The following is a 14,461-nucleotide window of genomic DNA, read 5'->3' on the forward strand; positions in this document are numbered from 1 at the left end:
CTTGAACTCGGGAAGCGGAGGTTGTAGTGAGCCGAGATTGTGTTAATGCACTCCAACCTGGCAACAGGAACAAAACTCCATCTCAAAAATAAATAAATAAATAAATAAATAAATAAATAAATAAATAAATAAATAAATAATAAAAGAATAAAAAAATGAAGAAAGTCTACACCTATGGAATGTGATTAAGCAAACAAATATTCAAATAATGGCAGTTTGAAAACAAAAAGAGATGGGAAAACGCATAGAAAACCTATTTTGTGAATTAATAGCTAGAAACTATTCAAGTCTTGAAAGAAATGTGGACATCCAGATCCAGGACACTGAAAGGGTCTCAAATAGTCTCAACCAAAAAAGGTCCTCTCCAAAGCACAATACAGTCAAACTGTTAAAAGTCAAAGAAAGAATTCTAAAAAAGCAAGTGTCAAGTCACAAAGGAATGAATCCCTATTAGGCCGGGTGCAGTGGCTCACGCTTGTAATCCCAGCACTTTGGGAGGCTGAGGTGGGCAGATCACAAGGTCAGGAAACCGAGACCATCCTGGCTAACATGGTGAAACCGTGGCTCTATTAAAAAATACAAAAAATTAGCCAGGCATGGTGGCAGGCACCTGTAGTCCCAGCTACTCGGGAGGCTGAAGCAGGAGAACCACTTGAACCCGGAAAGCAGAGTTTGCAGTGAGCCGAGATCGCGCCACTGCACTCCAGCCTGGGCAACGGAGCAAGACTCTGTCTCTTTTAAAAAAAGAAAGGAAGGAATCCCTATTAGACAAACAGCAGATTTCTCAGAAGAAAATTTCCTGAGCCAGGAAGCTATTCTTAAGAAATGAAGGTGAGGGCCGGGCGCAGTGGCTCATCACGCCTGTAATCCCAGCACTCTGGGAGGCCAAGGCGAATCACAAGGTCAGGAGATTGAGACGATACTGGCTAACACGGTAAAACCCCCTCTCTACTAAAAAAGTACAAAAAAAATTTAGCTGGGCGTAGTGGCGAGCACCTGTAGTCCCAGCTACTTGGGAGGCTGAGGCAGGAGAATGGCATGAACCCAGGGGACAGAGCTTCCAGTGAGCTGAGATCGCGCCACTGCACTCCATCCCGGGTGACAGAGAGAGGCTCCGTTTCAAGAAAAAAGAAATAGAAATGAAGGTGAAATAGTCTTTTGTAGACAAGCAAACTTTGAGAGAATTATTCACTAGACTGGCCTTACAAGAAATGGTCTAGGAAGTCCTACATCTGGAAGTGAAAGGATAATAACTACCATCATGAAAACACAAGTAAGGATAAAACTCACTGATAGCAAATTAAAAACTGAGGCCTGGGCTAGGCGTGGTGGCTCACACCTGTAATCCCAGCACTTTGGGAGGCTGAGGTGGGCGGATCACAAGGTCAGGAGATTGAGACCATCCTGGCCAACACGGTGAAATCCCCGTTTCTACTAAAAATCCAAAAAAATGGATGGGTGCAGAGGTTCACACCTGTAATCCCAACACTTTGGGAGGCTGAGGCAGGTGGATCATCTGAGGTCAGGAGTTCGAGATCAGATTGGCCAACATGGTGAAACCCTCTCTCTCCTAAAAATACAAAAATTAGCCAGGCATGGTGGCGCGTGCCTGTAATCTCACCCACTAAAGGGGCTGAGCCAGGAGGATTGCTTGAATCTGGGAGGCGGAGCTTGCAGTGAGCCAACATTGTGCCACTGCACTCCAGCCTGGGCAACAGAGTAAGACTCCGTCTCAATTAAAAAAAAAAAAAAAAAAAATTTGCCAGGTGTGGTGGCAGGCACCTGTAATCCCAGCTACTCAGGAGGCTGAAGCAGGAGAATCGCTTGAACTAGAGATAGTGGAGGTTGTTGTGAGCCATGATCACACCACTACACCACTCCAACCTGGGCAACAGAGTGACACTCCATGTCCAAAAAAAAAAAAAGGAAAAATGTAAAAGATAATAATAAAAGGAAATCATTCAAACACACAATAAGGAAGATGAAGTACAGAACATGTAAATATGAAATCTTTCAAATTAAAACTGAAAAGTAAAAATCACAATTGATTACAACTATATAAAACTATATATACTGATAAAGATTGAAAACAAAAAAGAAGAACAGCTCCTCTGTGAGCGTGATGAGATTATAAATATTTGGTATCGCATGATGTTTTATGAGCTTTTAGTCATTTTGATATAATTTTGTTTAGATAGCCACCTATGTCAGGGCATTAAAATACGATTCAATTTTCAAAAATAGAACACACCAACTAGTTACATTGAATTATTTACACTAGCTTTCTTAGGACACCATCTGTAATCCCTACTACTGAATTCCAACATTTCTGAATTCTTACTTCTACCCACTCTTAAGCTAGAATGGCAGCAGACAAACAATAGCTACCTCCATTGCTGCAGTAGAAATTTATGGATAAGAAGATTTAAGAAGGCCAGATGTAATAGCTCACCCCTGTAATCCCAGCACTTTGGAAGGCCGAGGCAGAAGGATCACTTGAGCCCACGAGTTTGAGACTAGCCTGGGCAACACTGCAAGACCCTGTCTTTACAAAAAATTTAAAAATTAGCTGGGCATGGTGGTACGCACCACCATACCCAGCTAATTTATTTTTATTTTTTGTAGAGGCAGGGTTTTGCCATGTAGGCTGGTTTTGAACTCGTGGGTTTAAGTGATGGGCCTGCCTCGGCCTCCTAAAGTGTTGGGACTACAGGTGTGAGCCATGACACCAAACCTGATGTTATATTCTAATGAAGAAGACTAATTCAGGTTTCAGTAAATGTTTTTTTGTTTGTTTTCTGAGATGGAGTCTTGCTCTGTCACCCAGGCTGGAGTGCAGTGGCACGATCTTGGCTCACTGCAACCTCCACCTCCCAGGTTCATGCCATTCTCCTGCCTCAGCCTCCCAAGTAGCTGGGATTACAGGTGCCCGCCACCACGCCCAGCTAATTTTGTATTTTTAGTAGAGACAGGGTTTCTCCGTGTGGGTCAAGTCAGTCTCGAATTTCCAACCTCAGGTGATCCAGCTGCCTTGGCCTCCCAAAGTGCTGGGATCACAGGTGTGAGCCACCACGCCAGGCACATAATTATGCAGTTTGTCATAGTAAGTGTGAAATCTCTAAGGACAGATGGATTTCTACTTATTTACAAGTACATAGTACATGTTTACTTGTACTAATGCCAATCATTTAAAATAGCAAGGTCTCAAAAAGCATTAAAAGTAATTGCTTCTGAGGGGAAAGATTCAGCCCTTTGACTGTCAGCCACTTCAAGAACCTCTGGGACAGAGGTTCAACCTTTATCCTTCACCTAGAGAAATTTTATTATAAAAAGAAAAGTTCACAACACTAGCTTAAAGTTTTTTTAAAAGTACCATTTTAAAAACTGAAATGCTGACCAGGCACAGTGGCTCACACCTGTAATCCTAGCACTTTGGGAGGCTGAGGCAAGTGGATCACGAGGTTGGGAGTTCAAGATCGGCCTGGCCAAGATGGCGAAACCCTGTCTCTACTAAAAATACAAAAATTAGCTGGGCACAGTGGCAGGCACCTGTAATCCCAGCTACTAAGGAGACTGAGGCAGGAGAATTGCTTGAACCCAGGAGGCAGAAGTTGCAGTGAGCCGAGAACGTGCCACTGCACTCTAGCCTGGGCAACAAAATGAAATGTCCAGCATTATCTCCAGAGAAATTAAGAAAAAAGAAATGGGGCTGGGTGCAGAGGCTCATGCCTGTAATCCTAGCACTTTGGGAGGCCAAAGCAGGCAGACTGCCCGAGCTCAGGAGTTCAAGACCAGCCTGGGCAACACGGTGAAGACCCGTCTCTACTAAAAAAATACAAAAAAAAAAAAAAAAATTAGCTGGGCGTGGTGGCATGCGTCTGTAGTCCCAGCTACTTGGGAGGCTGAGGCAGGAGAATTGCTTGAACCTGGGAGGTGGAGGTTGCAGTGAGCCGAGATCGTGCCATTGCACTCCCACCTGACGAGAGCGAGACTCTGCCTCAAAGAAGAGCAAACAAATAAGAAAAAAGAAATGGAATAATAAAAAACATTGCAAAAGTTGAAATAGTTGAATTAAATAAATGAGATGTAGACTGGGTGTGGTGGCTCACACCTGTAATCCCAGCACTTTGGGAGGCCAAGGTGGGTGGATCACTTGAGGTCCGGAGTTCAAGACCAGCCTGGCCAACGTGGCGAATCCCCATCTCTACTAAAAATACAAAAATTAGCCAGGTATAGTGGCACGGGCCACCATATAGTTCCAGCTACTCAGAGGCTGAGGCAGGAGAATCGACTGAGCCCAGAAGGTGGAGGTTGCAGTGAGCAGAGATCATATTGTTACACTCCAGTCTGGGCAGAAGGGCAAGGCTCTGCCTCAATCAATCAATCAATCAATCAGTGTAGAAATAAGTCAATCTGATCAATTTATAAAAATACATTCCAAAAATAAGTTCCTCAACTGGTACAATGGATTGTCTTTAGTCAGTTTATTAAAAAATCAATTACTGTTTCTTCGAACATTCTTGAAAATGTGTAACTGCAATTTCTTTGGGAAAAAGCATCCAGAAATAAACCATTGTTAAACAATATTTTCCATCCCACAACTAGTGGATCTTCACTTAACAGTTCCTTTAAAATGTTTGTATAGGCCAGGCGCCATGGCTCGTGCCTGGAATCCCAGCACGTTGGGAGGCCAAGGTGGGGGGGATCACCTGAGAACAAGAGTTCGAGACCAGCGTGGCCAACATGGTGGAATCCCGTCTCCACTAAAAGTACAAAAATTAGCTGGGTGTAGTGGCACGTGCCAGTAGTCCCAGCTACTCGGGAGGCTGAGACTTGAGAAACGCTTGAACCCAGGAGGTGGAGGATGCAGTGAGCCAAGATGGGACCACTACACTCCAGGCTGGGTGACACAGCAAGACTCTTGTCTCAAAAAACATAAAATAAAAATAAATAAATGTTTGTATAAACAAAGATATCTAAGGGATTTTAATTTTCTTTTTTTTTTTTTTTTTTGAAACGGAGCCTCGCTCTGTCGCCCAGGCTGGAGTGCAGTGGCGGGATCTTAGGTCACTTCAAGCTCCGCCTCCCGGGTTCACGGCATTCTCCTGCCTCAGCCTCCCGAGTAGCTGGGACTACAGGCGCCCGCCACCTTGCCCAGCTAGTTTTTGTATTTTTAGTAGAGACGGGGTTTCACCGTGTTAGCCAGGATGGTCTCGATCTTCTGACCTCGTGATCCGCCCGTCTCGACCTCCCAAAGTGCTGGGATTACAGGCTTGAGCCACCGCGCCCGGCCAGGGATTTTAATTTTCATTTAAAGCTGTAGTGTAGTATCATTATCATCACGTGCACCTCTTCTCAGAACCAGACTGGAAATCCACGTTGTTGTTGTTGCTTGTCATCATTTCAGGTTTGTTTCTTGGGTTTTATTTTTTTTGTTTCGTTTTGTTTCCTGACGGAATCACTCTGTAGCCCAGGCTGGAGTGCAGTGGCGTGATGTCGGCTCACTGCAAGCTGCACCTCCCAGGTTCAAGCTATTCTCCTGCCTCGACCTCCCAAGTAGCTGGAACTACAGGTGCCCACGACCACGCCCAGCTAATATTTTGTATTTTTAGTAGAGACTGGGTGTCACCATGTTAGCCAGGATGGTCTCAATCTCCCAACCTAGTGATCCACCTGCCTCAGCCTCCCAAAGTGCTGGGATTACAGGCGTGAGCCACCACGCCTGGCCAGTTTGTTTGTTTTTTGAGACAAAGTCTTGCTCTGTCACCCAGGATGGAGTGCAACGGCACGATCTTGGCTCACTGCAACCTCTGCCTCCCAGGTTCAAGCAATTCTCCCACCTCAGCCTCCAGAGTAGCTGGGACTACAGGCATCTGCAGTGTACCTGGCTAATTTTTGTACTTTTAGTAGAGACGGGGTTTCACCATATGGGTCAGGCTGGTCTTGAACTTCTGACCTCATGATCCACCCACCTTGGCCTCCCAAAGTCCTGCAATTACAGGTGTGAGCTACCACGCCGGGCCTTTTTTTTTTGAGATGGAGTCTTGCTGTGTCGTCCAGGTTGGAGTGCAGTGGGGTGATCTCGGCTCACTGCAACCTCCATCTCCTGGGTTCAAGCAATTCTCTGCCTCAGCCTCCCAAGTAGCTGGGCACCTGCCACCATGCCCGACTAATTTTTTTGTATTTTTAGTACAGATGGGGTTTCACCATCTTGGCCAGGCTGGTCTTGAGCTCCTGACCTTGTGATCGACATGCCTCAGCCTCCCAAAGTGCTGGGATTACAGGCGTGAGCCACTGCACCTGACCCAATTAATGTTCTTTATACAAGCATTATAGTTATCTTTATTATAAATTAAGAATAGTAAATCTTTTTTTTTTTTTTTGGTGATGGAGTCTTGCTCTGTTGCCCAGAGCTGGAGTGCAGTGGTGGAATCTCGGCTCACTGCAACCTCTGCCTCCCGGGTTCAAGCAATGCTCCTGCCTCAGCCTCTCAAGTAGCTGGGATTACAGGCATGTGCCACCACAACCGGCTAATTTTTGTATTTTTTAGCAGAGACAGGGTTTCACCATGTTGGCCAGAATGGTCTCAAACTCTGATCTCAGGTGATCCGCCCGCCTTGGCCTCTCTCAAAGTGCTAGGATTATAGGCGTGTGCCACCCCGCCCAGCCAGGAATATTAAATCTTAAATCCAAGAAAAACCTGTGGTAATTACAGACCTCTATGAAAACCACCATTACCAATACAAATATGGAATGTACTAAAGGCTTTTATGTATGTGTATGTGTCTGTAACACACACATATATTCAGGTATTCTTTCTTTTTTTTTTTTTGAGACAGAGTCTTGCTCTGTCGCCCGTGCAGTGGCGCGATCTTGCCTGGCTGCAAGCTCCACCTCCCGGGTTCACGCCATTCTCCTGCCTCAGCCTCCTGAGTAGCTGGCAATACAGGCGCCCGCCACCACGCTCAGCTAATTTTTGTATTTTAGTAGACACGGGTTTCACCGTGTTAGCCAGGATGGTCTCGATCTCCTGACCTCGTGATCCGCCCATCTCGGCCTCCCAAAGTGCTGGGATTACAGGCGTGAGCCACCGCGCCCAGCCTTAGGTATTCTTTCACATTTGCCGGTTGTTGAAAATTAAAAAACAGAATATACATATAGATAAAAAATGGAATTAAAATGTGCTATCTGGTGAAAAGTTTATTTAGCGGCTTAAACAGAGATGAAAAAAGGGTGAACTGAATGATAAAGAAATGTAAGCTGAGCCTGGTAGCTCACGCCTGTAATCCCAGCACTTTGGGAGGCCAAGGCTGGTGGATCACCTGAGGTCAGGAGTTTGAGACCAGCCTGGCTAACACGGTGAAACCCTGTCGCTACTAAAAATACAAAAATTAGCCAGGCGTGGTGGCACACACCTGTAATCCCAGCTACTCCGGAGGCTGAGGCAGGATAATTGCTTGAACCAGGAGTCGGAGGTTGCAGTGAGCCAAGATCACCACTGTACTTCAGCCTGGCAACAGAACGAGACTCCACCTCAAAAAATTAAAATAAAAAAAGAAATGTCAACCAGGCACGGTGGCTCACGCCTGTAATCCTAGCATTTTGGGAGGCCGAGGTGGGTGGATCACGAGGTCAGAAGATCAAGATCATCTTGGCTAACACGGTGAAACCCCATCTCTACCAAAAATACAAAAAAAAAAGTTAGCAAGGCATAGTGGCATGCGCCTATAGTCCCAGCTACTCAGAAGGCTGAGACAGAAGAATCGCTTGAACCCAGGAGGCGGAGGTTGCAGTGAGCTGAGATCGTGTCACTGCACTCCAGCCGGGGCAACAGAGCAAGACTCCGTCTCAAAAAAGAAAAAAAGAAAAGTCATACAGGGTTTCACAGATAGACAAATGGAGATAAACTAGGAAAATGATAGTGAGATATGGAGGAATAGACAGGATCATGTACATGTTCTATGAACAGTATGGCCAACATGGCAAAACCTCATCTCTACTAAAAATACAAAAATTAGCTGGGTGTGGTGGTGCACACCTGTAATCCTAGCTACTCGGGAGCTGAGGCAGAATCGCCTGAACGAGGAAGGTGGAGGTCACAGTGAGCCAAGATCATGCCACTGCACTCCAGCCTTAGAGAAAGAGTGAGACTTCGTCTTAAAAATACTTTTTTTTTTTTTTGCTCCTGGAAATGGAAAGAATGGCACAACAGTTATTCTTTTTTGTTTGTTTGTTTTTTGAGACGGAGTCTCACTCTACTGCCCAGGCTGGAGTGCAGTGGTATGATCTTGGTTCACTGCAACTTCTGCCTCCCGGGTTCAAGCGATTCTCCTGCCTCAGCCTCCTGAGAAGCTGGGACTACAGGCGCATGCCATCATGCCCAACTAATTTTTGTATTATTAGTAGAGGCAGAGTTTCACCATGTTGGCCAGGCTGGTCTCAAACTCCTGACTTCGTGATCTGCCCACACTGGCCTCCCAAAGCGCTGGAACAACAGGCGTGAGCCACCGTGCCCAGCCATAACAGGTTATTCTTACAGGCTTATTAGTACTATTTGATAACCATACATATAAATTAGATACATACACTTTTATATATAAAGTTCTTGTTACAATTTACTACAACCACCATAAGCCAAAGAGAATACCTTGGGGTGAGGAAAGATGTTGCTCTTGCAGCTTCTCTTGAGAGAGCAGTCCCAAGTAGCTGAGAACAACATACTTTGTTTCATAGTGAAATCCCAGAGGCACAGTAGAAGAGGACGCCATTGAATTGGCTGGTGAGGCTCCAAAAAGGTCTACTTATGGATGTGTAAAACCTAAGAACAGAAAAGTAATGTTTTCAGTTTAAAGTTTATTACATGCTACTTTAAGTTGTTTCACACCAAAATGTCTTGTGCAACTCTTGGAGTGTTCTTTTTTTTTTTTTTGAGGTGGAGTCTCGCTCTTGTTGCTCAGGCTGGAGTGCAGTGGCGCAATCTCAGCTCACTGCAACCTCTGACTCCCAGGTTCAAGCCACTGCACTTCAGCCTCGCGACAGAGCAAGACTCTGTCTCAAAAAAAAGTATTGCACATACAATTACATGCAGTATATAATACTTGACAATATTAGATGACTTACTGGTTTATGTATTTACTACACTTATTGTTAGAGTGTACTCCTACTTATTAAAAAAAAAAAAGTGAACTGTAAAAGTCTCAGGGCAGGTGGTCCTCCAGGAGGGATTCCAGAAGAAGGCATTGTTACTGGAAATGTCAACTCCATGGGTGTTACTGCCCCTGAAGACTGTCCAGTGGGACAAGGTGTGGAGGTGGAAGACAGTGATATTAATAATTCTGACTCTGTGTAGGCCTACGCTAATGAGTCTGTTTGTATCTTACTTTTTAGGAAAACAGTTTAAAAGGAAAAGAAAAAAAAAAAAAGAAAATTAAAAAAAAAAAAACTTATACAATAAGGACATAGGCAATGCATGGTGGCTCACGCATGTAATCCCAGAACTTTAGAAGGCTGAGGTGGGAATTCAGGACCCCACTGCTTGAGGCCAGGAGTTCAGGACCAGCCTGGGCAATATATCAAGACTCCATCTCTACAAAAAAATTTAAAACATTAGCTGGGCGTGGTAGGGCCTGCCCATGGTCCCAGCTACTCAGGAAGCTGAGGCAGGAGGATTGCTTGAGCCAAGGAGGTCAAGACTGCAGTGAGTTATAATTGCACCACTGCACACCAGCCTGGCAAACAGTGCAAGACCCTGTCTTAAAAAAAGAGAAGACGGGGCCGGGCACAGTGGCTCACACCTGTAATCCCAGCACTTTGGGAGGCTGAGGCCGGTGGATCACAAGGTCGGGAGAGATTGAGACCACCCTGGCTAACACGGTGAAACCTTGTCTCTACTAAAAATACAAAAAATTAGCCGGGCATGGCAGCGGGCGCCTGTAATCCCAGCTACTCGGGAGGCTAAGGCAGGAGAATAGCATGAACCCGGGAGGCGGAGCTTGCAGTGAGCCAAGATCACAACACTGCACTCCAGCCTGGGCGAAAGAGCGAGACTCCATCTCAAAAAAAAGAGAGAGAAGACACAAATCTAGGTGTGCTGGCTCATATCTGTAATCCCAGCACTTTGGGAGGCAGAGGCAGGTAGATTGCTTGAAACCAGCCTGACAACATAGTAAAACCTTGTCTCTACACAAATTTTTAAAATTAGCCAAGGTATCTGGTGCACACCTATAATCCCAGCTACTCAGAAGCTGAGATGGGATGATTGCTTGAGCCCAGGAGGTAGAGGCTGCAGTGAGTCATGATCACACCACTGCACTCCAGCCTAGGTAACAGAGCAACACCCTGTCTCAATAACTGAAACAAAAAGAAATAGAAGATAAAGCTTTTCGGGACCTTTTTGTGTGTTCATTCAACACACATTTTTTAAGCTGCAAGGTACTCTATAGGCATCAGTCATGAACACAAATATGATAAATCACCAGACCTCAGGAGTTTTCAAACAGAAGTAAACAAAATATATGTAACAAAATATAGACTGGAAAAGAGGCAACGTTGGCAAAATTTAAGATCTGTGATAAGCAAACTAAGATAAATATCCTAGAATGATAAACAATTTTTAAAAATACAAGCAGAATTTGAAATATACAAAATAAAAAGGCTATAGATGTAAGTGGCTGGCACAGTGGCTCATGTTTATAATTCCAACACTTTGGAAGGCCAAGGCAGGAGGATCACTTGAGGTCAGGAATTCAACACCAGCCTGGACATCACAGTGAGACCCTGTCTCTACAAAAACTAAAATTAGCCCTGGGTGTGGTGGCATGCACCTGTAGTCCTAGCTACCTGGGAGACTGATAAGGCAGGAGGATCACTTGAGCCCAGGAGCTTGAGGTTATAGGGAGCTATGATCACATACCAATGTACTCCAGCCTGGGTGACAAAGCAGGACCATGTCTTACAAAAAAAAAAAAATTCATACTGGAGGCGGTAAGGAAGACAGACTGGAGAGTAGAGGCAAGGAGACAAGTTAGGAGAATATGGAAAAACCTCAGCAAGAGATGTAAGAAGGCATGAACTAGCATAGGAACAGAACACTGAAAAGGGGAGGATGGATAGGAAAAAGGCTAGGAATTCAAAGATCTGTTGGTTAACTCAATGAGTGACCGACCCAGGAAGCTGTAAGGTAAGTGGTATTACTCCTATTTCTCAAACCAGATAATATAGGAAGAGCTAGTTTGGGGAAAGATAAGGAAATCACTTTAGGGTATACAGACAGTCCCCAACTTACAACAGTTTGGCTTACAATTTTTTCACTTTATGACGGCAGTGCAAACACAATATGCATTCAGTAGAAACTGAACTTCAACTATCCATACAACCACTCTGTTTTTTCACTTTCAATACGGTATTCAAGAAATCTGATGGCCGGGCGCAGTGGCTCATGTCTGTAACCCCACATGTTGGGAGGCTGAGGCAGGTGGCTTACCTGAGGCCAGGAGTTCAAGATCAGCCTGGCCAACATGGCAAAACCCCATCTCTAGTAAAAATACAAAAATTCGCCGGTCATGGTGGCATGTGCCTATAGTCCCAGCTACTTGGGAGACTGAGACAGGAGAATCGCTTGAACCCGGCAGGAAGAGGCTGAAGTGAGCCGAGATCGCACCACTGCACTCCAGCTTGGGCAACAAGAATAAGACTCTGTCTCAAAAAAAAAAGAAATTTGATAAGATATTCAACACTTTACTATAAAATAGGTTTTATATTTCATGATTTTACACAACTGCAGGCTAATGTGTTTTAAGCACACTTAAATGTGCTTAATGTGTGGTTGGGAACAGTGGTTCACATCTGTAATCCTAGCACTTCGGGAGGCCAAGGCAGAGGGATCACTTAAGCTTAGGAGTCTGAGACAAGCCTGGGCAACATGGCGAAATCCCACTTCAACAAAAAATTCAAAAAAAAATTTTTTGCTTAATGTGTTTTAAACATAGGCTAAGTTATATTTGGTAGATGTATTACACGTATTTTCAACATATATTTTACACTTACGATGGGTTTCTCAGGATGTAACCCCACTGTAAGTTGAGGAGCATCTAAACTGAATTTTCAAGTACCTACAAGTCATCCAGATAGTGATACAGAATAAGCAGCTGGATATAAAGGTCTTTAAGAGGCCGGGAGCCGTGGCTCACGCCTGTAATCCCAGCACTTTGGGAGGCCCAGGCAGGTGGATCACGAGGTCAGGAGGTCGAGACCATCCTGGCTAGCACAGTGAAGCCCTGTCTCTACTGAAAATAGACGAAATTAGCTGGGCGTGGTGGGGGGAACCTGTAGTCCCAGCTGCTCAGGAGGCTGAGGCAGGAGAATCACTTGAACCCAGGAGGTGGAGCTTGCAGTGAGCCGAGATCGCGCCACTGCACTCTAGTCTGGGTGACAGAGCAAGACTCCGTCTCCAAAAACAAAAGGAAGAAAGAGGTCTAGCCTGGAGATACAAAATTCTAAGTATTCTGTATAAATATAAGTCAACTGAATTACCTAAGAAGCGTGAATGGCCAGGAGCAGTGGCTCACACCTCTAATCCCAGCACTTTGGGAGGCCAAGGCAGGCAGATCACGAGGTCAAGAGTTCAAGACCATCCTGGTCAACGTGGTGAAGCCCTGTCTCTATTAGCTGGGCATGGTGGCGCATGCCTGTAATCCCAGCTACTCGGGAGACTGAGGCAGGAGAGTTGCTTAAACTGGGACCCGGGAGGCAGAGGTTGCAGTGAGTTGAGATTGCGCCACTGCACTCCAGCCTGGGCTACAGAGCAAGACTCTGTCTCAAAAAAAAAACAAAAGAAGAGTGAATGGACAGTGGGGTGCGGTGGCTCACACCTAGAATCCCAACACTTTGGAAAACAGAGACAAGAGGATTGCTTCAGGCCGGGCTTCAAGACCAGCATGAAAAAGAAGAAAATTAACTGAGCTGGTGGCACGTGCCTATAGTCCCAGTTACTTGGGAGGCCAAGGTGGGAGGACAGCTTGAGCCCAGGAGGCTGAGGCTGCAGTGAGACTGGACTGCGCCACTGCACTCCAGCCTGGGTGACAGAGCAAGATCCTGTCTTTAAAAAAAAGAAAAAAAAATGTGAATGGAGAACAATGATTTTCAATGGGAGGGGTGTGTCAAAATATCAGGGGAAGTACAGTTTGTAAAAGAATATTCAATATACTTTCAGACTTGGAAAACGAAAATCACCTATTAGTTTCAGACTACAGACTATAGAAGGTAAGGCTCAGTAAATTTTCAATCTTGTTTGCAGCAGTGATTCTCAGTGCTGGGACAAGAAGGAAAAGAACATGCCTCCCACCGCCAATGCCACCAGAATAGAAGCCAGGGAAAATTTTTTTTTTTGAGACAGAGTCTTGCTCTGTCACCCAGATTGGAGTGCAGTGGTGCGATCTTGCCTCATAGCAACCTCTGCCTCCCCGGTTCAGGCCATTCTCCTGCCTCCACCTCCGGAGCAGCTGGGACTACAGGCGCCCGTCACCACGCCCGGCCGATTTTTTTTTTTTTTTTTAGTAGAGACGGGGTTTCACTATGTTAGCCAGGATGGTCTCGATCTCCTGACCTCGTGATCCACCCGCCTCGGCCTCCCAAAGTGCTGGGATTATAGGCGTGAGCCACCGCACCCAGCCTGGATAATTTTTATTTACCTTATTTTAATAAAGGAGACATGGGTTACAAAATACGTTCAGAAATACTGGTATAATCTTAAAAAGAACACAATAGAATTCACTAACATTTAAGGGGTAGTCAAAAGATGAGAAGCTGGAAGAGCAACCCTTTCAGTCCAGATTGAAACAGAAAGGTAGAAAGAAAACCAGGAAAGACTGATCACAGAAGTCAGGGAGGCACTTCAATAAGAAGGCAGTGAACAACTGTGTCAAACATAGTAACACATGTCAAGAAGAATGAAAATAAGAAGACTCAGCCAGGCAGAGTGGCTCATGCCTGTAATCCCAGCACTTTGGGAGGCTGAGGCAGGCAGATAACCTGAGGTCAGGAGTTCAAAACCAGCCTGGCCAACATGGTGAAACCCCATCTCTACAAAAATACAAAAATTAGCTGGGCATGATGGCGGGTGCCTGTAATCCCAGCTACTTAGGAGGCTGAGGCAGGAGAATTGCTCAGAGCAGGGAGGCGGAGGTTGCAGTGGGCCAAGATCACGCCATTACACTCCAGCTTGGACGACACAGCAAAGCTTCATCTCAAAAAAAAAAAACAACAACAGAAAAAAAACAAAAAAGAAAGAAAGAAAAAAAGGGGGGAAGAACATAAAAAATTAATAACATTAATAACAATCTAAGCTTTTAGAAGTCTCTTCGGCCAGGCGCGGTAGCTCAAGCCTGTAATCCCAGCACTTTGGGAGGCCGAGACGGGCGGATCACGAGGTCAGGAGATCGAGACCATCCTGGCTAACACGGTG

General features: G+C 45.2%; 1 protein-coding gene across 7 annotated transcripts in view; it reads right to left on the reverse strand.

Moving 5' to 3' along the window:
* BCL2L13 (BCL2 like 13) overlaps nt 1–14,461 on the reverse strand; it is a 115,202-nt gene that overhangs the window by 82,608 nt on the left and 18,133 nt on the right. For all 7 annotated transcript variants that reach the window (XR_001889040.1, XM_017891331.1, XM_017891334.1 and 4 more), the window contains exon 2: nt 8,648–8,818. Coding sequence is in view for 3 of the 7 variants with exons in the window: in XM_017891331.1 (XP_017746820.1) it covers nt 8,648–8,768 (121 nt within the window). In the remaining 4 variants the exon portion in view is untranslated. The remainder of the gene's footprint in view (nt 1–8,647; nt 8,819–14,461) is intronic.

The sequence above is a fragment of the Rhinopithecus bieti genome, unplaced genomic scaffold (genome assembly GCF_001698545.2).
Source record: "Rhinopithecus bieti isolate Rb0 unplaced genomic scaffold, ASM169854v2 scaffold_20777, whole genome shotgun sequence".
Classification (NCBI taxonomy): Eukaryota; Metazoa; Chordata; class Mammalia; order Primates; family Cercopithecidae; genus Rhinopithecus; species Rhinopithecus bieti.